This window comes from Ornithorhynchus anatinus, chromosome 1 (assembly GCF_004115215.2).
Source record: "Ornithorhynchus anatinus isolate Pmale09 chromosome 1, mOrnAna1.pri.v4, whole genome shotgun sequence".
Classification (NCBI taxonomy): domain Eukaryota; kingdom Metazoa; phylum Chordata; class Mammalia; order Monotremata; family Ornithorhynchidae; genus Ornithorhynchus; species Ornithorhynchus anatinus.
In genome coordinates, this window is record NC_041728.1 from 138,403,711 (window position 1) to 138,430,384 (window position 26,674).

The window sequence follows — 26,674 nt, forward strand, 5'->3', positions numbered from 1 at the left end:
TCATAAGGGCAAAATGGGGCTATTACAGCTGCCAATTTTCAGATGGGTGAACAATGATCCAGTTGCAATCAAATATGTTTCTAATAACGTATCAAATTCGGCTGATGACTCTGCTTTCTCTGAGCTTGTCCATTTTCCCTTGTGAATCTACAAGAACCCCAGAATTTCTTTGATCTTTCTAAATCTAGTTTCATCTTTTCTCATCTTACTTGATTTGGGAGATTTCAGTAAGACAAATATTTTTTTAAAAGTATATCTAGTAATAAATAAACAAGTATACTTAAATACTGGATTTAACAACATTTATTTCAAGGGTGCCCTCTGCTGGGTATTAAGCTTTTGTTTGCAAAGAATTGAAGTAGTGATTCAGTATTTTCCTGACAGTTGGCATTGAAACATGAAGCTTAGAAGGGTGAACAAAGAAAACAAATATGGTATAAAATTGTTAGCATGAAAACATCTTGATAATACAGAATTTTTCAGCCATGTTTTCAAGTAAGTCATGGACAGGAAAGCTTCCTTTTGTAAAACTGGAATCATTTAGTAAGTGGTATTTCATTCATTCATTCATTCATTCAATAGTATTCATTGATCGCTTCTATGTGCAGAACACTGTACTAAGTGCTTGGAATGTACAATTCGACAACAGATAGACAATGCCTGCCCAGGAACAGGCTCACGGTCTAACCGGGGAGACAGACAGCAAAGCAAAACAGAACAAAACAACATTGTCAAGATAAATAGAATCACAGAGATATACACATCATTAACAAAATAAATAAGGTAATGAATAATATATTCAAATATGCACAGTGCTGAGGGGAGGGGAAGTGGAAGAACAGAGGGAAAGAGTAGGGAGAATGGGGAGGGGAGGAAGAACAGAGGGAAAGGGGGGAGCTCAGTCTGGGAAGGCCTCCTGGAGGAGATGAGTTCTCAGTAGAGCTTTGAAGAGGGGAAGAGAGTTTGGCGGATGTGAGGAGGGAGGGCCTGCCAGGACAGCGGTAGGATGTGGGCCAGGGGTCAATGGCGGGATAGGCATGAACAGGAGACAGTGAGGAGGTGACTGGCAGAGGAGCGGAGTGTGCTGAGTGGGCAGTAGGAAGAGAGAAGGGAGTGAGGTAGGAGGGGGCAAGGTGATGGAGAGCTTTGAAGCCAAGAGTGAGGAGTTTTTGTTTCATGCGCAGGTCGATAGGCAACCACTGGAGGTTTTTGAGGAGGGAAGTGACATGCCCAAACATTTCTGTCGGAAGATGATTTGGGCAGCGGAATGAAGAATAGATGGGAGTGGGGAGAGACAGGAGGAACGGAGATCAGAGACTGACACAATAATCCAGCCGGGATATTATGAGGGCTTGTACCAGCACGATAGCCATTTGGTTGGAGAGGAAAGGGCGGATCTTGGCGATATCGTAAAGGTGAGACTGGTAGGCATTGGTGACAGATTGGATGTGTGGGGTGAATGAGAGAGCAGTCAAGGATGACACCAAGGTTGCGGGCCTGTGAGATGTAAGGATGGTAGTGCCATCCACAGTGACAGGGAAGTCAGGGAGAGGACAGGGTTTGGGAAGGAATTCATTCAATTCAATAGTAGTTATTGAGCGCTTACTATGTACAGAGCACTGTACTAAGCGCTTGGAATGAACAAGTCGGCAACAGATAGAGACAGTCCCTGCCATTTGACGGGCTTACAGTCTAATCGTAAGGAAGATAAGGAGCTCAGTTTTAGACATGTTGAGTTTTAGGTGGCAGGCAGACATCCAGGTGGAGACGTCCTGGAGGCAGGAGGAGATACAAGCCTGGAGGGAGGGTGAGAGAACAGGGGAGGAGATATAGATTTGGGTGTCATCTGTGTAGACAGCCGTGGGAATGAAGGAGTTCACCATGGGAGTGAGTATAGATGGAGAACAGAAGAGGGCCAAGAATTGACCCTTGAGGAACCCCTACAGTTAATAGATGGGAGGGGGAGGAGGAGCCCACGAAGGAGACCAAGAATGAGTGGCCAGAGAGATAAGAGGTGAACCAGGAGAGGATGGAGTCCATGAAGCTAAGGTGAGATAAAGTGTGGAGGAGAATGGGATGGTCGACAGTGTCAAAGGCAGCTGAGAGGTCGAGGAGGATTAGGATAGAGTAGGAGCCATTGGATTTGGCAAGAAGGAGGTCACGGGTGACCTTGGAGAGGGCAGTTTCAGTGGAGTGGAGGGAATGAAGCAGCGTGGCTCAGTGGAAAGAGCATGGGCTTTGGAGTCAGAGGTCATGAGTTCGAATCCCAGCTCTGCCACTTGTCAGCTGTGTGACTGTGGGCGAGTCACTTCATTTCTCTGTGCCTCAGTTCCCTCATCTGTAAAATGGGGATGAAGACTGTGAGCCCCACGTGGGACAACCTGATTCCCCTGTGTCTACCCCAGCGCTTAGAACAGTGCTCAGCACATAGTAAGCGCTTAACAAATACCAACATTATTAAGGCAGTGAGTGTAGATGACTCATTCTAGGACTTTGGAAAGGAAGGGTAGGAGGGAGATAGGACGATAACTGGAAGGGAAAGTGGGTCGAGAGAGGGTTTTTTTAGGATGGGGGAGACATGGGCATGTTTGAAGGCAGAGGGGAAGAAGCCATTGGAGAGTGAGTGGTTAAAGATAGAAGTTAAGGAGGGGAGGAGGGAAGGGGTGATAGTTTTTATAAGGTGAATGGGAATGGGGTCTGAAGCCCAGGTGGAGGGGGTGGCACTTGCGAGGAGGGAGGAGATCTCCTCTGAGGATACTGCAGGGAAGGATGGGAAAGTAGGGGAGAGGTTTGGGAGTGGGGGGGGGGGTGGTATGGGGAAGGAGGAGGGGTGACTTTGGGGAGTTCAGACCTGATGGTGTTAAGTTTCATAATGCAGTAGGTGGCCAGATCGTTGGGGGTCAGGGATGGGGGCAGGGAAGGAACAGGGGGCCTGAGGAGAGAGTTAAAAGTCTGGAACAATTGGCGGGGGTGATGGGCATGCACGTCAATGAGGAAAGAAAAATAGTTTTGCCTGGCAGAGGAGAGGGCAGAGTTAAGGCAGGAAAGGATAAGTTTGAAGTGAATAAGGTTGGCTTGATACTTAGACTTTCGCCAGCAGCGTTCAGCAGCTCAAGCATATGAGCGAGGGAGGTGGACAGAGGCAGAGATCCAGGGCTGCAGGTTAGTGGAGCGAGAGAGGAGGAGGGAAAGGGGAGCGAGCGAGTTGAGCTGAGTAGAGAGGGTGGAGTCGAGAGTAATCTGTTCATCGAGAGTGGGAAGAGACGATAGGGAGGCAAGGTGGAGTGTGATGCTTTGGGACAGACAGATAGGGTCAAGAGAGCGGAGGTCTCTGTGGGGGAGTCATATAGATTTGTAGGGGGAGGGAGTGTGAGAGAGGAGGCAGGTGAGAAGGTTATGGTCAAAGAGAGGGATTTCAGAGTTGGTGAGGGTGGAGATAGTGCAGCGGTGAGAGATGATGAGATCAAGGGTGTGACCAAGTTGGTGAGTGGGCGAGGTGTGGTGGAGCAGGAGGTCAGCAGAGTCAAGGAATGTTAGCAGGCGGGTGGCAGAGGGGTCACCGGGTACATCCATGTGGATGTTGAAGTCTCCGAGGATCAGAGTGGGGAGGGAGAAGGAGAGAAGGAAGGTGAGAAAGGGATCAAGGTGGTTAAAGAAGTTGGAGGTGGGACCGGGGGGTGGTAGGCGCAAATAATATGGGCTTCAAAGGAGGGGAAGGAGACGGAAGAGGGAGGGGGAATAGTGCGGAAGCGGCATTGTGGTGCGAGAAGGAAGCCGACACCTCCTTTCCCGTTGAATCTGGGGGAATGGGAGAAGGAGAGGCCTCCACTGGGGAGAGCAGCAGAAGAAACCATGTCCTCACAGAGTGCTTATTCCATGCAGTGCACTGTTCTAGATGTAGACGCCCTTCATATTCAAAGAAGGCCCCCTGACTGTGAAATTCATCTCTGAGTGTATGGGCTGGAAAGGCCATTGTGGGATCCAAACCCCCAATCTGGTCTTGCCTTATAAAAGTACACTTAGTTCTTCCAATATAAATGTTTTCACTACACATTTCAGCTTTCAGGAAGGTAGGGAACATTCCTCCCAAAGTGAACTTCCATCTGGATAGAACACTGCACAATGTCTGGAGAAATGTGAGAAGCAGCTTGGCCTAGAGGAAAAACCACTAGGATCAGAGGATCGGGGTTCTAATCCCAGCTCTGTTCCGATCTGCTCTGTGACCCTGGGCAAGTCACTTCTCTGGGTCCTTAGTTACCTCATCTATAAAATAGTGATTAAGACTGGGCACCCCACGTAGGACATGGACTGTGTCTAACCTGATTAGCTTGTATTTACCCCAGCGTTTAGTACAGTGCCTGGCACATAGTAAGTGCTTAACGAAACTTCAAATGCCATTAAGTCGTTTCTGACCCATAGCGACTCCATGGATACACCCTCTCCAGATCGTCTCATCTTCTCTCGTTCCGGTATGTGTATCCGTAGGGTTTTTTTGGTAAAGATATGAAAGTGGTTTACCATCGCCTTCTTCCACACAGTAAATCTTGAGACTCTGCCATTGTCTTTGATGAACGTTTTGATCACTTGATCATCCACCTTTGACTCTTTCCCATGCCGCTGCAGCCCAGCAAAGGTGAATCGACTCTATCTGACACTTCGGCTTAGACCTTTCCATTATGGGTATCCCCATATGGCATAGCACGAAGCTTCAGCTGCATACGCAAACTCTCCTGCCACGATAAGGCATCGATTCAGAGGGGAGACTTAACAAATACCATTTTTTAAAAAGAGGGATGGGTATAATATCTTTCAAGGTGAATCTGCTGTAACTTGAGGTTTCTTTATTTGAGGGATTGTCAAGAACATCCTCTAGTTCACTATAGGCAGGGAACGTATCTGCCAACTCTGTTGTATCGCACTCTTCCAAGCACTTAGTACAGTGCTCTGCACACAGTAAGTGCTCATTAAATTCCATTGCTCAATTGATGCATCCAGTGTTTTAGGAGGACTGAGTGTATTCACTTCAGTTAGTGTTTTCATCTGCAGAAACCAAATATAGTTTGATTGGTGAGCACACCCAGTGAAACCAAAACAAGTTGCATAACTGATTTGAGATATACTCATCTTATATTATTATGAATTCATTTGAAGTTTTGTAGAAGATTGCACTTTTTCCCCACAACTATTAGACTTCTGTGTACCAGGAAATTTAATTTGCCAAATTTGCTTTAAAATCTCCAGAAGGCAAACTGCTGTTTTGGATTTTAGACTCCAGATGACTTTCAGCAATAGCACTAAATGAAAGCAGCTGTTATACCACCAGGAAAAGTATGGAAATCAAAGACATTTGTTGGGTAAGAGGACAGCAGCATGGCTTAATAGGTAGAGCCCGGGCCTGGGAGTCAGAAGGTCATGGGTTCTAATCCCACCCCTGCCACTTGTCTGCTCTGTAACTTTGGGCACCTCACTTTACTTCTCTGTGACTCAGTTACCTCCTCTGTAAAATGGGGATTGAAACTGTGAGTCCCAAGTGGGACAGGGACTGTATCCAACCTGATTTGGTTGTATCCACCCCAGTGCTCAGTACAGTGCCTGGCACATAATAAGCACTTAAATACCATAATTATTGTTATTATTATTAATTATTACAAACATAGGCTGCCCAAAACATTTTGTAGTATCTGAATATTACTTATGAATGATTAAATAAATGGAACTTTGCCTGAAATTTGGAATAGTTGTGATATGATATGACTTTCCTACTTTGATATGAGCAGCAGATTTTACCAGGGGATATGAATCCATCACATCTAAGTAATTAAATATTATACTTGTCCACATTGATGAGTGATGGTAATAGACCAGTAAGACTGTGTATTTAACTCTGACCATACCCAGCCAGCAACAGTAGAAGTCCCTCAGTCTTTTCTGCCATGTCGGAGGCAATGGTCGCTCAGACTCCCTATTATTAAAAGCTAGGCGCACTTGCTCCTCGGTATGTCGGTCAGTCAATTGTATTTATTGAGCGCTTTCTGTGTGCATAGCACTGTACTAGGTGCTTAGGAGACTACAATATAACAGTTTGAGAGACACATTCCCTGCCCACAGTGAGCTTTATAGTCTAGAGCTTGTAGTCTCCCTACACGGCCTCTTCTGTCAGCGGAGAGTCCCCTGCTTCTGCCTGCTAATCCTTAGGTTGGTTTATAGGCAGTGTCTCTTTATAAGGCTTTGAATTCTTACTAGGAACAGTTGATCAATCAATCAGTGGTATTTATTCATTCAGTAGTATTTATTGAGCGCTTACTATGTGCATAGCACTGTACTAAGCGCTTGGGATGAACAAGTCGGCAACAGATAGAGACAGTCCCTGCCGTTTGACGGGTTTACAGTCTAATCGGGGGAGACAGACAGACAAGAACAATGGCAATAAAGACCACTGTACTAAGCACTTGGGAGAGTACAATATAACAGAGTTAATAAACACGTTTAAACTCATCGTCAGCAGGGAATATGTCATACTGTACTCTCCCAAGTGCTCAGTACAGTGCCCTGCACATAGTAAGTCCTAAATAAATACGACTGCCTGACTGAACGACTGCTCCTTTTACTGGCACGAGCTGCCCCTCAGAAGAGCCAACTTATTTTAAAAAAAATTTTATGGTTAAGCACTTATTATGTGCCAAGCACTTTTCTAAGCATAGAAGTAGATACAAGTTCATCAGGTTGGGCACTGTCCCTATCCCACATGGGGCTCACAGTCTAAGTAGGAGGGAGTAAAGGTATTCATTCAATCATATTTATTGAGTGCTTACTGTGTGCAGAGCACGGAAGTCTTGATTCTCCATTTTGGAGTTGAGGTAACCAAGGCACAGAGAAGTGAAGTAACTTGCCCAAGGTCACACAGCAGGCAAGTGGCAGAATGAGGAATAGAACCCTGCTTATCCTGTTGCCTGTTTACTTGTTTCAATGTCTGTCTCCCCCCATTAGAGAAGCAGCGTGGCTCAATGGAAAGAGCCCAGGCTAGGGAGCCAGAGGTCATGGGTTCGAATCCCAGCTCTGCCACTTGGCAGCTGTGTGACTGTGGGCAAGTCACTTCACTTCTCTGTGCCCAGTTACCTCATCTGTAAAATGGGGATTAAGACTGTGAGCCTCACGTGGGACAACCTGATTACCCTGTATCTACCCCAGCGCTTAGAACAGTGCTCTGCACATAGTAAGCGCTTAACAAATATCAACACTATTAGACTGTTGCTGATTTTTTACTTTCCAACTGCTTAGTACAGTGCTCTGCACACAATAAGAGCTTGATAAACACTATCGAATGAATGAAAGAACCCAGGTCCTCTGATTCCCAGGCCCCTGCTTTATACTCTAGACCCAGCTGCCTACCAATTTTCAAATTTTAGTTAGAATTAATTATTTTCTACTGCCTATCTTCTTTTAGCATTAGCCTAAATTCTTTCAGGACCTTTGGATTAACTCTTGCCCATGATTCTATTATCATTTGAATGAAATGTAGGAAATCAACCAATCAGTAATATTTATTAAGTGTCTATAGTGTGCAGACCATTGTACTAAGCACTACAATAAAATTAGTAGAAGAGATGTCTGCTCTCATAGAATTTACAATCTAGTAGGGTATTCATGAAAAAGGCATGTGTGCCTGAGTTAGTGATTGCCTGGCACATAGTAAGCATTTAACAAATACCATTATTATTTCTTTATAGGGAGATTAGTACAGTGATAGAATCAATCAATCAAAGAAGCAGCATGGCTTAGTGAAAAGAGCACGGGCTTGGTAGTCAAAGGATGTGGGTTCTAATCCCGACTCCACCACTTGTCTGCTGTGTGACCTTGGGCAAGCCACTTAACTTCTCTGGGCCCCAGTTACCTCATCTGTAAAATGGGGATTAAGACTGTGGGACAACTGATTACCTTGTATCGACCCCAGTGCTAAGAACAAGTGTTTGTCATGTAGTAAGTGCTTAACGAATACCATAAAGAAAAATCCATGATATTTGTTGAGGGCTTACTGTGGGCAGAGCACTGTACTAAGCACTTGGGAGAGTATAATATGGCAGAGTTGGTAGATGGGAAACAGCATGGCGTAGTAGATAAAGCATGGGCCTAGGTTAGTGGAAAGAGCACGGACTTGGGAGTCAGAGGTCGTGGGTTCTAATCCCGGCTCCACATCTTATCAGCTGTGTGACCTTAGGTAAGTCACTTAACTTCTCTGTACCTCACTTACCTCATTGGTAAAATAGGGATTAAGACTGTGAGCCCCACATGGGACAACCTGATTGCCTTGTATCTACCCCAGTGCTTGAACAGTGCTTGGCACATAGTAATTACTTAAATACCATCATCATCATTATTATTATTGTCTGCTCTGTGATCTTGAGCAAGTCACTTCACTTCCCTGGGCCTCAGTTAATCTCATCTATAAAATGGAGATTGAGACTGTGAGCCCCACGTAGGTCAGGGACTGTATCCAAACTAATTTGCTTATATCCACCCCAGCACTTAGTACAGTGCTTCACACATAATAAGCGCTTAACAAATACCATAATCATTGTAATTATTTATTATTGTTATTATTATATGTTCCCTGCCCACAAGGAGTTAGAGTAGGAGATAAAAAGGAGTCCGTAAGCTCCTTTGTGCTTAGGGATTTTCTATACCTACCCCTTTGTATTGTGCTCTCCCAGGTTGAGCCCTCTTAGGGTCACACCTGGGGAGTTTCCAGTACTCCACCAGTCTCCACTATGGGAGGAAGAGTCAAAAAGCCCATTCTTAGCTTGGACAGTGGGTATTCAATAGTATTTATTGAGCCCTTACTATGTGCAAAGCACTGTACTAAGCGATTGGAATGTACAATTCGGCAATAGATAGAGACAATCCCTGCCCAATGGCAGCCTCACAGTCTAATCGGGGGAGACAGACAAAAACAAGACAACATACGATAAATAGAATCAAGGGGATGTACACCTCATTAACAAAATAAATAGGATAATAAAAATATATACAAATGAGCACAGTGCTGAGGGGAGGGGAAGGGAGGCAGGAGGAGCAAAGGGTAAGGGGGCTTAGCTGAGGGAAGGTGAAGGGGGAGGGAGGAGGGTGAAGGGGGAGCAGAGGGAGCAGAGGGAAAAGGGGTAGCTAACTCCAGGAAGGCCTCTTGGAGGAGTAGAGTTCTCAGTAGGGTTTGAAGAGGGGAAGAGAGTTTGGCAGAAGTCGGGAGGGAGGGCATTCCAGGACAGCGGTAGGACGTGGGTCAAGGGTAGGACGTGGGTCGGGTTGACGGCGGGATAGGCGTGAATGGTGGACAATGGGGAGGTGAGCGGCAGAGGAGCGGAGTGTGCGGGGTGGGCAGTAAAAAGAGAGAAGGGAAGTGAGGTAGGAGGGGGCAAGGTGATGGAGAGCTTTGAAGCCAAGAGTGAAGAGTTTTTGTTTCGTGCATAGGTTGATAGGCAACCACTGGAAGCTTTTTAGGAGGGGAGTGACATGCCCAGAGCATTTGTGCAGGAAGATGATCCGGGAAGCAGAATGAAGAATAGCCTGGAGTGGGGAGAGACAGGAGGAAGGGAGATCAGAGAGGAGGCTGACACAGTAATCCAGTCGGGATATTATGAGAGCTTGTACCAGCACGATAGCCGTTTGGATGGAGAGGAAAGGGCGGATCTTGGTGATATTGTAAAGGTGAGACCAGCAGGCGTTGGTGACGGATTGGATGTGTGGGTTGAATGAGAGAACGGAGTAAAGGATGACACCAAGGTTTGCGGGCCTGTGAGACAGGAAGGATGGTGGTGCCGTCCACAGGGACAGGGAAGTCAGGGAGAGGGCAGGGTTTGGGAGAGAAGATAAGGAGCTCAGTTTTGGACATGTTGAGTTTTAGGTGGCAGGCAGACATCCAGGTGGTGACGTTCTGGAGGCAGGAGGAGATACTAGCCTGAAGGGAGGAGGAGAGAACAGGGGAGGAGATGTAGATTTCCCCCCTTCACGCCTATCCCGCTGTCGATCCTGGCCCACATCCTACCGCTGTCCTGGAATGCCCTCCCTCCTCACCTCTGCCAAACTAATTATCTTCCCCTCTTCAAAGCCCTACTGAGATCTCACCTCCTCCAAGAGGCCTTCCCACACTGAGCCCCCCTTCCCCTCTGCTCCCCCTCCCGTCCCCTTCCCCCCACCCTCTGTTCCTCTCCCTTCCCCTCCCCTCAGCACTGTGCTCATTTGTATATATTATTTATTACCCTATTTATTTTGTTAATGAGGTGTACACCCTTGATTCTATTTATCTTGACAATGTCTTGGTTTTGTTCTGTTTTGTTTTGTTCTGTTTTGCTTTGCTGTCTGTCTCACCCGGTTAGACTGTGAGCCTGTCACTGGGCAGGGATTGTCTCTATCTGTTGCCGAACTGTACATTCCAAGCGCATAGTACAGTGCTCTGCACATAGTAAGTGGCTCAATAAATACTATTGAATGAATAAATACATTGAATGAATGAAGGGACTGGCTAACAAAAGGAAAAACCGAGGGTGTTAATGGGGAAAACTATGGTTTAAATATATTCATGGTTAGCAAGTCTCTCCCTCTAGACTGTAAGCTTGTTGTGGGCAGGAAGCGTGTCTACAATCTCTGTGGGGATGTGGTTGGCTATCAAGGAGGGCATCCAAGCATCCTTTAATGTCTCTTTTGGAGACAGGGTATTGCACTCTCCCCAGCGCTTAGTCCAATGCTCTGCACAGTAAGCACTCAATAAATATGATTGACCGATGTACTGGCAAGGAACAATGGCTTGACTCAATATGACATTTTGTAGATGATTATGAAACAAGAGAGGGGATATAGTTCCCACAAGTGAAATTGCTCTAACTTGGGGTTCTGAGATAAGAAATCAAGGTTGTGGTTTTCCATTGGATCGCTCAAAGAATCCTGGAGTGAGCCTGAGGTGGGCTGGTGGTTGACTCTTAGCTCAATTTGTTGAAACAACCCCAGCTAAGAGTGGCCAATGAACAAAGGAAAAAGTAAGTGGCTTCATATTATCATGTTAAGGTAAAGTAAATATTAGTTAAGAAACAGCCTGACCCTGTAGAAGCAGTGTGGTTTGATGGAAAGAGGACGGACCTGGGAGTCAGAAGACTGGGTTTCAATCCTGGCACTGCCAGTTTGCTGGGTGACCTTGGACAAGTCACTTAACTGCTTGGTGCCTCAGTTTCCTCATCTGCAAAATGAGGATTCAATACTTGTTCTCTCTCCTACTTAGACTGCGAGCCCCACTGGGACAGGGACTATGTCTGACCTGATTACCTTGTAACCACCCCAACACTTAGAACAGTGCTTGACACATAGTAAGAACTTAACAAATAGCACAACTATTAACATTTAATGTGTTTATTGGCTTTTCATTTCATAAAACACACTTGGGACACACTTTCTATTCAAGTTTTTTTTTTTTTTAACTAGGCCTTTCCCCTTAGTGGGATAAATAGGAGAAAAAACAAAACGAAAAAACCATGCGTAGCATATTACATCCATCAAGCCAAACACATTAACCGCTTCACAAAAATAAAACAAAAACGTAAAAATATATTATTAGATTTTGTTATTTGCAGCACTTATTTATTCAAGCTTTTTTCTTCATATTGTTCGCGTTCTATTTCACAGGCAACAACCATTTTAGGAAAAGATAAGTGATATAATAATTCACACTATTTCAGGAAAGCAATAAACCTAATCCAAAGCATCATCAAAACTGCCTTGAAAATTTGCAGAACCTCAAAAATATGAACAACGCTGACAAAAAAAAAAAAGAAAAGAAAGCAAAGACCTAGCTTGTAAAGTGAACATTTGAGAGGATTGACCTGTTAAATTCTTTTGGGGCCTTTGGTTGAACTTCCAGTTTGTTCCTACTCTCTAACTGCTATCGTTCCAGGAAAGAGGATAAAGTCCATCTTCTCCAAATACTTCAAGGATATAAAGCAAGTTAAAAATGACTTTTAAAAATCATAAAGTCTGTTAGGTCAGAAGTAACTTTTCAAATGTAGCTCTTCTTGGAACTCCCTTTAAAGTTGCTGAGAGCATGAGTCTACAGGGACAAACAGGCAGTAGGATATCATTCTAAGATTTTACATGGGGGCTCTGACCTAAACTCGAGGATAATATATCATTTGTAGCCCGATTAGGGATGTGTGGTGTTTGGTTGTGTTTTAATGTTGTGAGTGTTTTTATTAGTTAAATGTTAGTGGCCTCTGGCTCATAGTGTGAATTAAATATAATTACGAGGTTTTTTATTTACTTCTTCTGCCCAATTCTTCGCCAAAGGCCGGGGAAGCAGGTTGTTAAAAGGATATCTTTATGTCAGTGGAGGGGATTGTTTCTTCCCAGGTCAGGGTCACCAAGCTGATGTGTTGTGCAGGTCCAGAAGGGAAGATGACCTCAGAGAAGATGAGAATGGAGGTGAGGGTCTGAATGGTGTAGCGGATAGCGCAAGGGCCCGGGAGTCAGAAAGTCCTAATCCCGGCTCCACCACTTGTCTGCTGTGTGACCTAGGGCAAGTCACTTCACTTCTCTGTGACTGTTACCTCATCTGTAAAACGGGGATTGAGACTGTGAGCCCCATGAGGGACAAGGTGCTTTGTCCAACCCAATTTGCCTTCCAGTGCTTAGTACAGTGCCTGACACATAAGCACTGAACAAATACCACAATTATTATTATTATTACTAATGCTTGGTTGTTAATGAATTTCTTCTGGCTGGTCACTGCAGTCTCTCTCTTAATATCCTGCACTGCACGGCTTGCTGTGACTGTCCTGGTATTCCAGGAGTCATCCTGGAAAGAGGGGACAATAGTGGGAGAGGAGGTGTCATGTCCAGAAAGGGAGATAGCATTCTTTATATTACAGGGAGCTGGAAAGCAGGCTAATAAATTACTGGCTCACTGTTTCCCTCTCTGTGGGAAAACGTTAAGTAGTCAAACTTAGTTTGGGATAGAAGCTTACTAACCCTTGGCTTTCCAGTTGTCTTCACCAAGTCTTCATTTGTGAAGATGGTAGTATAGATGATGAGATCTTACTCATGCCCACGAGTTTATCACACAGCAGAAAAAACAAAACACCTTTGTGGGTTTAGTGAGGAAGGCATGGTTGAGGGCACCTTTTCGAGTCCTTCCGCATTCAGAGTAGGCAGGAGCCCAGAATGGTTTTAGGTGATCTGGGTGATTGGTCCATTTGGGGGTCCTCGTAAGTTCCAAATAACTGTTTCCAGGAATTGGGATCGAGGAATTCTTGAGCACTTTTAGGCATAGGGACGAGTGATCCCAATCCACCAATACTGTCCCAATCTCCTTGGCTTCCTCAGCTGTAATTAAGACCTGGACCAGCCAGGCCTGAAGCCCAGGGCCAAGCTATTCCTAATCACAATATAGTTTTATACACACACCCACCCACACATATATACATATATATGCTTTCCTCCCTTTTCCTTTGGGGACAAATCTCACTGCGATAACTATTTCTTATGCCTAGTCAGGCAAGGATAGCTAGAGCCCTCAAATCCACAAAAGAGTGAATGCAGAATGTGCTTTTATCACAAAAACTTGAAATTGTGCCGGAGCATTATCCAGTAACTGTGGCTCATAACTTTAAATTTGCATATAAGTAGCAAAAGAGGAAGATTTTTGTTACGGACAGTCTCCCGAAGGCTCTTTTCTGGCAGGTTTATGAAGTTACATCATTACAGAAACACTTACAGAGCACAGTGGAAGCAGAGGTCATGGTCCCTAACCTCAAGGAGTTTAGAAATCTAAGTGGGTGAGTTTCATGGTCAAGGACTCAATTCTCTCCCAGTCTTTTTTCCCTGAGCAATTCGACTAGAATGCTGTTGGGGAAACCAAGCAGTGTGGTTTGGTGGAAGGAGCACGGGGTTGGGAGTCAGAGGTCGTGGATTCTAATCCTGCCTCTGCCACTTGTCAGCTGACTTTGGGCAAGTCTTTAACTTCTCTGTGCCTCAGTTATCTCATCTGTAAAATGGGGATTAAGGTTGTGAGCCCCACATGGGACAACCTGATTACCTTGTATCTACCCCAGTGCTTAGAACAGTGCTTGGCACATAGTACGTGCTTAACAAATGCCATTATTATTATTATTATTGCAACATGAGCCTTTTTGGATCTAGCTGCTGTGGCATTGGAAGATACAGCTTGTGTGCATTTTTGCATGTGTGGTGTTGGACAAAGTATGGCAATGCAGGTTTTCCTTACTGCAGAGTTTAACAAGAACTCTCACGCCTCATAATGGGGGAGCTGGATTTACTTCTTCATGGTATTCCCCAGTGTGGAATTTTAAAAGACCGAAATGGCTCAAAATAAGTTAAATGGATACATAATAATAGTCTATAAGTTTTTTTAGCTCAATACCAAAAACATCTCATTTAAAGAGCAATTATCATTTAATCTTATACTGTCATAAATTTAAACTAAATGCGCATTAGTCATCTATCTGTATCTAATGTGTGTGTGTATATATATATATATATCTAATTTGTATATACATATATATAAATGACATTATACATTTTAGGGTAGGCCTGAAATTAATTTTTCCAAGAGGGGGATTGTCTATTCTGAAACGAAATAGATTTATTCTAAAATAATAAAAAGAACAAAAAAAAAATCCCAGAATCCAAAAAACAAAAACAAGATAACCTGCCTCTACGGTAACACACAATGAACAACAAAATTTGTAGTGCTATGAACAAGTGTCTACTGCAAGTTTTAGTAGTTTTCATATTTTCTTAAACAGTGGTTTTAATAGACTTTAATTACTTCAGAGTAGTAGCTGTGCCATGGTAGTGAGGCCCTTTTGCGAACCAGTGCTTACCCGCATGCCTTTGCCTGACACCTTTAGGAACACAAACTGTTCAGGCATGCATTTTGGGGTGCAAGGTTGAAATTTCAGGGGCACCTTCTAGTTCCTTTGCATTTGACGATAAGTTACACTAAGTGACTTGATTTTCTTTTAAAGTTCTAAGACATAAACATGGTATTTTCAGGTGTAGGGTTTGGCTCTGACTTACTACTCTTGATAACTGAATTGCGAAAAATAATTCAGTGCTTTTAAAAGATCACTTAGCACTTTAGGACCTTGGAGTCAATTTGTGTAGCATGTCAAAGGAAGATGACCCAGCACAGTTGTATGAGGTGCGCAAATGTCTGTACTGAATAAGTTTAGTCAGGCTCACTGAGCAAATCAGTAAACACAAAGCCTCTAGCAAATAAGCCACACAACTTTAAGGGACGGGGGAAGAAAAAAAAGTTAGATTGCATAGAAGGGCATGATGTTGCTGTAGTTTGGACTTATTTGTTCCTCCAGAGACTCATTTCTCACTACAGGTTTTGGTTGAGCCACTTCAGATAACTATTCCTAGTCCTAATTCCCACTGAAAAATCAGTGGGCCAGGTGGTGAAAATCATGCAGCCGTGGAAGCCATCCTCAAAGTGGTCCAGCGTCACATCAACGCCTGCCCTCTCTAAGCGTTTCGCATACATGATCCCATCATCTCTGAGGACATCAAATTCACACGTCAGGATGTAAGTCTTCGGCAGGTGCTGCAGGACTTCTTCTTCTGCTATGAGGGGAGCGGAGCGAGGATCCAGCAACTGGGGTATCGCCTCAGTGACCTGGGGGTTTCCCACCGTTGGCGTCACAGGTTTGTAGTTCTTTGTAATTGTTGGAGGCAAAAGAGAAGTCCAGTTGAGACGGGCTCTGAAAGAAGCAGCCTGTGCCACGTCTAGGGAAGTGTGATTGTTGACCATCATGGCCTGGGCAAAGTTCTGATTACCATTGAAGTAGTCTAACCAATACTTCACCATGACAAAGCGAGGCAGGATGGGGACATTTGCATTTTCTTGGTATGAGGGGGTGTTAAAGTCTAAGGCCTGGAGCACTGGATAAATTAGAGCCTGTAGCTTGATTTTGTTTCGTAAGCTCTCATCTCGATTGAACTGTGGAAGGGCAAAAAACAATTTTATTATGCCATCTTTCATACAACCTGTACCCCCAAACATCATACTGGTGACTGGGGAGGACAACCTTCTGGGTAGAATCTACTCTTCTAGGTAGCATAGATCCAGTTGTTGCAAAAAATCAAACAGTGTTATTTATCAAGCGCCAACTGAGAGTGAAGCACTCACTGCAGTGAGTGTTTGGGAGAGAACGACAGAAGTAAGATACAGATTCCCTGCCTTCAAGGATTACTTTGTAATCTAATACACAAACTGACAGATTAAATTTTTTATTGTTAGAGGGAACAGGAGGAAGAAATGAGGACAGAAATGTGGTTCAACTATAACAGAATGAAAGGGCTGAATTACTGAATATTCATTCAATCATATTTATTGAGCTCTTACTGTGTGCAGAGCACTGTACTATGTGCTTGGGAGAGAACAATACAATAGACACATTCATCTGTCCACAACGAGCTTACATATACAAGTAAAGATGTGCATAGATACAAGAGAGCTGAGGACAGGAATAAACCACGCACAAACTATGGCTGACTTCTGTACTGACAACTGAGAAGTAGCATGGTGTAGTGGCTAGAGCACAGGCCTGGGAGTCAGGACGTCATGGGTTCTAGTCCTGGCTCTGCCACTTGTCTGCTGTGTGACCTTGGGCATGTCACTTTATTTCTCTGTGCCTCAGTTACCTTACCTGTAAAATTAGGATTGAGAATGTGAGCCCCACGTGGGACCGGGACAGTCCCTGCCCCCAACCTGATTTCCTTGTATCTACCCCAGTGCTTAGTACAGGTCCTGGCACATAGTAAGTGCTTAACAAATACCATAATTATTATTATTATTAACTTTTCATTCAATAGTATTTATTGAGCACTTACTATGTGCAGAGCACTGTACTAAGTGCTTGGGATGAACAAGTCGGCAACAGATAGAGACAGTCCCTGCCGTTTGACGGGCTTACAGTCTAATCGGGGGAGATGGACAGACGAGAACAATGGCAATAAACAGCGTCAAGGGGAAGAACATCTCGTAAAAACAATGGCAACTAAATAGAATCGAGGCGATGTACAATTCATTAACAAAATAAATAGGGTAACGAAAATATATACAGTTGAGCGGACGAGTACAGTGCTGTGGGGATGGGAAGGGAGAGGTGGAGGAGCAGAGGGAAAAGGGGAAAATGAGGCTTTAGCTGCGGAGAGGTAAAGGGGGGATGGCAGAGGGAGTAGAGGGGGAAGAGGAGCTCAGTCTGGGAACGCCTCTTGGAGGAGGTGATTTTTAAGTAGGGTTTTGAAGAGGGAAAGAGAATCAGTTTGGTGGAGGTGAGGAGGGAGGGCCTTCCGGGACCGTGGGAGGACGTGGCCCAGGGGTCGACGGCGGGATAGGCGAGACCGAGGGACGGTGAGGAGGTGGGCGGCAGAGGAGCGGAGCGTGCGGGGTGGGCGGTAGAAAGAGAGAAGGGAGGAGAGGTAGGAAGGGGCAAGGTGATGGAGAGCCTTGAAGCCTAGAGTGAGAAGTTTTTGTTTGGAGCGGAGGTCGATAGGCAACCACTGGAGTTGTTTAGTGTTGAGAATTAACTGGGAAAAGCTTCCTGAAGGAGGTGGATTTTGAAGATGGGGAAAGTTGTGTTCTGGTGAATTGTGGGGCTAGGAAATTCCAGATCTGAGGAACAGCATGAGAGAGGGGTCAGAGGTGGGAGAGTTGAGGGCAAGGAAGAGTTAAAAGGCAAATGGAAAAAAGATAGGCAGTGTGTAACATGGGGGGAAGAACCTTAAGGCTAATTGGGAAGAGCTTGTGCTTGATGCAAAGGGAGAGAGACTGTACGGGTCTACCAACTGCTAAATTGTACACTCCCAAGCACTTAGTACACTGCTCTGCACACAGAAAGCACTCAAATACCTGATTGAAGGTGTTTTTTAAAAGGAACTGAGAGATGTGGGCCGAGCAACAATTAATGTGTGTCAAGCGGTGTGTAAAACAGACCTAGAGGGTGAGGGGAGAAGCACGGAGACCCTGAGGAAGTTGATACGCAGCCCAACTATGACATGACAAGAGTCTGGACCAGGGCGGGAGAGGAAGGGATAGATCAGAGAAGTGTCGGGAAGCAAAAACTGGCAGAAGGCTGAAAGACAATGAGGCGTTAAGGATCGCACCATAGCTGTGAGCTCTTGGCAGTAGGGAGGATGGTAGAGGGAGGGCACCTTAGGTGGGAAGATGAGAAATTCAGGTTTAGACATGTGGAGTTCGAGGTGCCAACAGGACAACCAAATGGACAGGTCTTGGCAGGAAGGAGAAACGTGGCCTTTTGATGAGGTAAGAGACCAAGACTGGAGAGGTAAATTTGGGAGCCACTTTCATAAGAGTGAGTGGCAGCTGAAGCCACGCAAGTGGATGAGCTCACTGAGGTCATGTAAAGTGAGAAGAGCATAAGACACTCTATTATACTGTATTAATAATAATAATGATATTGTTGGTATGTGTTAAGCGCTTTCTATGTGCCATGCACTGTTCTAAGCGCTGGAGTAGATACAGGGTAATCAGGTTGTCCCACGTGAGGCTCACAGTCTCAATCCCCATTTTACAGATGAGGTAACTGAGGCACCGAGAAGTCAACTGACTTGCCCAAACTCACACAGCTGACAGGTAGCCGAGCCGGGATTAGAACCCACGACCTCTGACCCCCAAGCCCATACTCTTTCCACTGAGCCACGCTGCTGTGTCTGTATTCTCCCAGTGTTCTGCGGAGAGTAAGGGCTCAATAAATACCACTGAATGACTGATTGAGACTCAGAACAGAGACTTTCAAGACACCCCCAGGTAGGGGGTGAGAGGTGAAAGAGGAGCCAGGAAATGGCACTGCGAAGGAACGGTCAGCGATACAGGAGAAAACCAGATGAGGACTGTGACACTGAAATCAAAGTCTGAAAGTGTTTCAAAATGAGGAGAAGCTGGTCATAGGCAGCTGAGGGGTACAGGAGGATAATAATAGAGAAGGGCCCAGTGGGCTTTGTTATGAGGATGTCATTAGTGGTGCTGGCCAGTGCTGCCTCAGGGGTATAAAGGGTTTGAAAACCTAATTGTGTGGAAAGAGACTACCATTCATGCATTCATTCACTCACTCAACAATCTCACGTGGTTTTTGTTAAGTGCTTACTCTGTGACTGGCACTGTACTAAGCACTGGAGTGCTTAAAGTAATTAGACTGGACACAATCCCTGTCCCACACCTGGCTCAAAGTCTTAATCCCCATTTTACAGATGAGGTGACTGAGGCACCAAGAAGCAAAGTGACTCGCCGAGGTCTCACAGCAGACATATAGCGGAGCTGGGATTAGAAACCAGGGCCTTCTATTCCCGAGTCCAAGCTCTTCAATATTTACTGAGTGCTTAACTGTGTGCAAAGCACTGTACTAAGCACCTGGGAGGATACAACATAACAGACACATTCCCTGCCCACCATGAGCTTACAGTCAATAGGGAAGACAGACATGAATATAAATAAATCAATTACAGAGACCCTGTATTAGACCCAGCTCTACCACTTGGCTGCTGAGTGAACTTGGGCAAGTCACTTGATCTCTGGGTGCCTCAGGTTCCTCATCTGTATACTGAGGAGGAAGCACTTGTTCATCCTCCACCTTAGCCGGCGAGCTCCACGTGGGACAGAGTCAGAATCTGATCTGATTGGACTGCACCTTCCCCTCCACTTAGTATGATGCTTGGCATGTAGTAAGTGCTTGATAACATTATTACTGTCAAGAATAAAATTAGTGGCGAGGAATGAAGGCAGTGGGCAGTGAGAAGCGGCATGGTCTAGTGGCAAGAGTACAGGCTTGAGAGTCAGTGGACGCGGATTCTAATCCCGGCTCCGCCACTTGTCTGCCGTGTGACCTCGAGCAAGTCACTTCACTTCTCTGTGCCTCAGTTACCTCATCTGTAATATGGGGGTGAAGAATGTGAGCCCCATGTGGGACATGGACTGTCTCCAACCTGATTACCTTGAATTTACCCCAGCACTTAGAACAGTGCTTGGCACATAGTAAGTGCTTAACAAATATCATTATTATTATATACAACCCATTCAGATGTTTGGATGGGAATAGGAGCAGGAATTCAGAGTGATACCTGGAGGGGATGTAAGACCACAGAAGGCATTTTAACTGAGAGACTTGAGCATGTTTGAAGGCAGAGGGAAAGGCGACATACGAGAATGAAGGATGAAGATAGTCCTGAGAAGGGGATGGGAGTGGAAGCATTTTAAAGATGCTAAGGTAAAACGGGGTCAGAGGCACAGGGAAATGAGTTCAATTTAGAGAACAGGTGGGGAACCTGCCTCGAGAGAAACTGAGGAGGACCAAGACAAACAGGGGGTAGAAGAGTAGGAATGTGTCTCTTATATTGTACTCTCCCAAGCGTTCAGTACAATGCTCTGCACACAGTAAGTGCTCAATAAATACAACTGACTGACAAAATGGAGAATCCACGTCCAGTGGATTCTGCTGTTACCAGTAAAGTAGTTGGTGAGGTCATCAAGGGTTGCAGGGAAGGAGGGGGTAAATCCACAGCTTATAATCACCCTCACTGTCACGCAGGTGAAGTGGTTTTGTATAGTGGCACCCCATCTAGTATGAGCCCTGGCTGCATAAACAACCAAAGCGCTTAGTACAGTGCTTTGCACACAGTAAACGCTCAATAAATATGATTGAATGAATGAATGGAGAGCTGCTCAGATCAGGAAGTGGCTGGACCTTGGAAGTGTGTGAAATTTGCCTGTTTACTTGTTTTGATGTCTGTCTCCCCCCTTTTAGACTGTAAGCCTGGTGTGGACAGGGATTGTCTCTCTTCTTTGTTGAATTGTACTTTCCAAGTGCTTAGTACCGTGCTTTGCACACAGTAGGAGCTCAGTAAATGTGACTGAGTGAATGAAAAGATCACTGGATCCTTTGAAGCTAGGTGGGAGGTAAAGGCTAAAGGGAGAGCCATGGCTAGTGGCAATAGGGAATATAGGAGTGGGAGAAAAATATTTTCCTCATTCACTCTTCTCAGCACAAAGAGGAGACTAAAAGCTTTAACTCATAGCAGGATATCAATCAATTATATTTGTGAATTAATACATGAATGAATAAGAATATGTGAATTGAAGCGTATAATGCCAATGCAGCATCCAAATTTCCAATTTACCTTAGGTTTGGCACACACAAAGATAGAATTTAGGATATTAGATACTACTTTCCTCCATGTTGTTAAAGGGATTTGCCTCAAGATGGGGGATGGGGGAGAGAAACATATCTCATTATAATTTCAACTGTCAGAGAAAATTTTCTGAATTGGGAAATAAGCTGTTCTTGTTTTGTAAGCATTCAATAATGCATGACTCACATTCAATTATAAGGTGACTTCTATTGAAAACAATTTCTTAAGCACTATTTTCAATCAGATCCACTTCTGCTACTAAGTTATTAAGCACTTAGTACAGTGCTTTGCACAGAGTAAGTGCTCAATAAATATGATTGAATGAATAGATGCCACTGATTTGATATGAACTTATAAGAAATATCTGTCACTAATTGTAAACTTCAAAATTACAAGGCAGTAGGTTATCCCCTGTAGACTTTAAACTCTTTGTGGGCACAGAAAGTGTCTACAAACTGTTATACTGTACTCTCCCAAGTGCTTAGTACAGTGCTCTGCACATTGTAAGTGCTCAATAAATACCAGTAATTAATTATTTTTCAATTGGCAATATAGCAATACAGTTTAGCAAACTGTTTGCTAAACCAGTTAATGAAAAATGGAGCCCTCTAAAAATTGGAAATGGGAGTACTCGCTACATGGGTATTTATTTTTTATTTAATGGTAATTGTGCCAGGCACTGTATTAAGTGCTGGGGTAGATATAAGATAACCAGGACCCACTTGGGGTCACGGGCTTAATCCTCATTTTACGGATGAAGTTACCATGGCACCGAGAAGAGTAAGTAACTTACCCAAGGTCAGACAGCAAACAAGTGGTGGAGTTGGGAATAGAACCCAGGTTCTCTGACTTCCAGACCCATACTTTTGCCATTAAGCCACACTGCTTATCATTTGGTTACACTGCTTCTCATGTTACATTTTTCCCCATAAAGAATATTTACAGGGGGAAAAAAAGTAGTCAAATAGTTCATCTTCCCAAATTTAGTTCTTTTCCTCATTCCAGAGCTTGAAAGAGTATTTTAAACAACAACTCATTTTACTGTTTTCCCACAAAACCTGAGAATGTTATATGGACTCAGAAGTAATGAAGAATCTCCCTTAAAACCCCTCAATCAATGATATCTATTGAGCGTTTACTAAGGACTTTGGAAAGTACAATATAATAGAGATGGTAGACATGTTCCTTGCCCACAAGGAGCTTACAGTTTAGGTGGGGAGCTTACAGTCTGGGCTCAAGAGAGTGCATGTTACCTGTTGACACAACGCGGCAGCCAAATTTCCTCCCGCACTATCACCAGAAACCGCAATTCTCTGTGGATCAGCAGAATACTTCTCCAGGACATCTGACCCCAGGAAGTATTTTGTTGCACGTTCTACATCATAGACTTGCTCCGGGAAATGAACCTCAGGGACTAGTCTGTATCTGAGAAAACAAAGATTCAATATTTAAATTCAATTAATTAATGAATTAATATTTAATTCAATTCAATATTTAAATAGTTTTTTAATGGCATTCAGAGAACACTGCTTGGCACATAGTAAGCACTTAACAAATGCCATCATTATTATTCTTAAGTACTTACTAGGTGCCAGGCACCGTGCAAATGTTGGGATAGATACAAGCTAATCAGGTTGGACACAGTCCATGTCCCACCTGGGGCTCACCGTCTTAATCCCTATTTTACAGATGAGGTAATTGAGGTACAGATAAATTAACCTGCCTAAGGTCACAAAGCAGATGAGTGTGAAATTCTGACTCCCAGGCCCATGTTCCATCCACTAAGCCACGCTGCTTCTCATCTAGTTACAGTTATTAAGCTCTCACTCCAAGGTAACAAAAGTTCAAGAGGAAGCTATTGTAATTTTGAAATGTACACTTCTGCAGCAATGGGGAATTAAAAAGAGAAAACTGTTATGGTGCCTGAGCATTTTTCTTTTAGTAATCTCCAGGGCAGTGTAAAGTATAGAACGTTTGCACTGTTTTCTATTACCTTCTTGAATTCCAAAATGAACCCGAATGAAATAGAAAAACCCAAGTCAAATTGTGAAATACAAGTGTCAATGAGTCAAAAAGTTAAACTCGATACATCTAAAGTCAAACCGTTGGGATTGTGTGGCCATTTTAACTGTTTTATGAACTGCTGCTGCTAAAGCTACCTCAGTTTCCACAGTTTCCTCTGCCCACTGGGCTGGTGGTTTCCCCTCCACCTAATACCAAACTGACTTGTCCTCTTGGCCCCTTTTTCTTCTTTGGGAAGAGATGAAGAAATGAGAGGGGGATGGTCATTATTGCTGCTTCTGCTCCTGACTAAGCCACAACAGCTTTGCTCTTATTTTGCTGAAGTGGTTTCCACTGGTCCTGCTCTTTTCTGTCCAGGCGCAGCCTGAGCTTCCTATGTATTTTTTTCTGGGGGCTTCATATGACCCACAAAATGACCAGGAAGAGATCCAGTCTCCACTCAGGGTTTTTTTTTTCTAATACATTTGTTTATGTATCAGGCACTGCACTGAGAGGTGAGGTGGTACCAGATAGGTTAGATCCAGTCCATGTCCCCAAGGTACTCATAGTCTTAATCCTCTGAGGCACTGTGAAGTTAAGCAACTTGCCCAGTTGCTGGAGCCAGGATTAAAACCCAGGTCCTCGGACTTATGGGTCCATGATTATTCCAGTGACACATGCTGCTTCTCACTTGTCTGCTGTGTGACCTTGGGCTAGTCACTTAACTTCTCTGTACCTCAGTTTTCTCATCTCTAACGTGAGTATTAAATCCTCCTCCCTGTGATTTGGCCTGTGAGCCCCTTGTGAGAGAGAGGCTATGTACAATCTGATTATCTTGAATCTATCCCAGCACTTACTACATAGTAAGCACTTAATACTTACTTTTTTTAAAAAAAAGAAAGAAATGCAGAGGAAAATAGGTGGGAACAGTGAAAGAGGAGGCACTAATGTCAGAGGAAAAGCCATGGCCAGGAGAGGGGTGGAAGCTTTAGCCATGGAAGGAAAGGAAATAGAAAAAAAAATCTTGCTCCAACCATTTACCATATACTCTCCCTGTGCCTTCATCTTCCTGCCACTGATGATAGATTTTTCTGTGCTACCAACTACCAACTAACATGACAAGGAGATTTTGGAATTATATTTATTCATTTAAATTAGGTTCATTTAAATTGAGTAAACACTGTAGTAAAAGCTTGGGAGAGTATAATAGAGTAAGTAGTGATGATCCCTGCCCTCAAGGAACTTAAAAATCAAGCAGTGGTGATAGATATTAAAATAAATTACAGATAGGGGACACAACCATGTATAAAGGAATGGACATCAATCAGTCTTATTTTTGAGTGCTTACTATGTGCAGAGCACTGTACAAAGCGATTCGGGGAGTAAAGAATTAGCAGACACGTCCCCTGTGAAGTGCTTAGGTGTCAAACAATGTTCTAAGCACTGGGGGAGATACAAGTCAATTAGGTCGCACACAGTCCCTGTCCAGCAAGGGGCTTACAGTCTTAACCAGGAGGGAGAACAGTTACTGAATCTCCATTTTCCAGTTGAGGAAACTGAGGCCCAAAGATGTGACTTGCCCAAGGTCATACAGAAGACATCTGTCAGGGGCTGAGGTGAGTACCTACGTGGGGGGTACAGACTCAAGGGGGAGGGAAAATGAGTTGGGGAGATGAGATTAGTCAGGGAAAGGTTCCTGGAGGAGATATGATTTTAGTAGGTCTTCAAAGATGGAAAAGTGATGATCTGGTCTGTCAGATATGAGTGGTGAGGAAGTTCCAGGCTGGAGGGAGGGTATGAACAGATCCTGGAGGTGTTAGGAAAACAGAACCAACAGTCTCCCCTCTAGAGTGTGACCGTGTAGTGGGCAAGAATGTGTCTGTTGTTACACTATCTTATCTCAAGTGCTTAGTACAGTGCTTTGCACACAGTAAGTGCTCAATAAATATGAATGAATGAAGGATTTGGTGACTAAGGATGCAGGTTGCTGGTTTAAGAAAGACAGTGAAGATAGCTTTGTTTTTTTCCATCTAAATATTTCACCTTAGCCTCTCTGCAAAAAACAAATGTAGAAACCCAAACATTTGGAGATCTCTGGATGGTGATATTTCCACATTTCAGGTTAAGGATGTTATATTGTTAAAATTATTTTGCTGGAACGCACATTTATTTGCACTTTGTCAGCAACGCAACATGTACTAGCTGAGTGTTGGCATCGGAAGTCTGGCTGCATTTCTTCTGTTCCATAGTTTGAGGAATGTCAAAACCTGATGATCTTGCATCCACTGCAGTACTCAGAACAGTGCTTGGCACGTAATAAGCACATAAATACCATTTAAAAAATCCCCCTCAAATCCCTTCCCTAGCTTGTAGAGTTCTGCTTTACCATTTTCATGGGTTTCTCTGTTAGTAAATTCCTTAAAAATTGGAGATTCCATTGCTCTGCACACAGTAAGCGTTCAATAAATACCACTGATTGATTGACAGATAAGGGTGAAGGAATCTGTTTATGTCAATGGCGTAGTATGTGCAGGGCCATACAGCGATCAATGGGATCTATGGATTACTGTGTGCGGAGCACTGTCCTAAGTACTTGGGAGAATACATCTTTAATGAGGAATAAATGATCAGCAAAACTCTGGATCTCTTCCAGTCTAGGCACTCCACTTTTGGTCAAGTGCATCCTTTAACTTCATCTGCATATCATGTCTCAGGTTCCACTTAAATGCATTTCCTAACAGCAAATAGCTTTTTAATCGGACGGTTGCATCAAACCCACATAGGTGATACCTTGCCACCTTTACAATCCTAATAAATTGCCTGACATAGTCGGTTTGAAGACACGCCTATTCTGCATTCATGCTGATACTTGTAACTGGAGTTTCTTGTTCCAGTAAAATTGCTGTAATATTTTCTTAGTGGTCTCCCTGACAGTTCAGGAGTATGACACATTAGCTGACTTTCTGATGCAGATGCGACTTCATTCATTCATTCAAACATATTTATTGAGCGCTTACTGCGTGCAGAGCACTGTACAAAGTGCTTAGCGCTGACTTGGATACTTTGGTTTTGCTGCAAGCTTGGGTTTGGAGCCTATCATAGGATAATCTAGTACAGTGAGAAGCAGTGTGGTCTAGTGGACAGGGCATTGGCTATGTGGTCAAAAAAAAAGAGCACAGACTTGGGAGTCAGAGGAGCTCGATTCTAATTCCGGCTCCGCCACCTTCTTGTTGGCTGACCTTGGGCAAGACATTTAGTTGCCCCACATGGGGTTCACAGTCTTAATGCCCATGTAAAATGGAGATTATGACAGTGAGCCTTCTGTGGGACAGGGGCTGCTGTCCAACCTGAAGCAGCGTGGCTCAGTGGAAAGAGCACAGGCTTGGGAGTCAGAGGTCATGGGTTTGATTCCCGACTCTGCCACTTGGCAGCTGTGTGACTGTGGGCAAGTCACTTTACTTCTCTG

At 44.1% G+C, this 26,674-nt stretch overlaps 1 protein-coding gene across 1 annotated transcript in view; it reads right to left on the reverse strand.

The window, feature by feature from the left end:
- Positions 1-14,382: 14,382 nt before the first annotated feature.
- NCEH1 (neutral cholesterol ester hydrolase 1) overlaps positions 14,383-26,674 on the reverse strand; it is a 61,412-nt gene continuing 49,120 nt past the window's right edge. Inside the window, exons 4-5 of the mRNA XM_029069993.2 lie at positions 22,461-22,632; positions 14,383-16,000 (exon numbers count right to left, since the gene is read on the reverse strand). Coding sequence (XP_028925826.1) covers positions 15,383-16,000; positions 22,461-22,632 — 790 coding nt within the window. The 3' untranslated portion in view covers positions 14,383-15,382. The remainder of the gene's footprint in view (positions 16,001-22,460; positions 22,633-26,674) is intronic.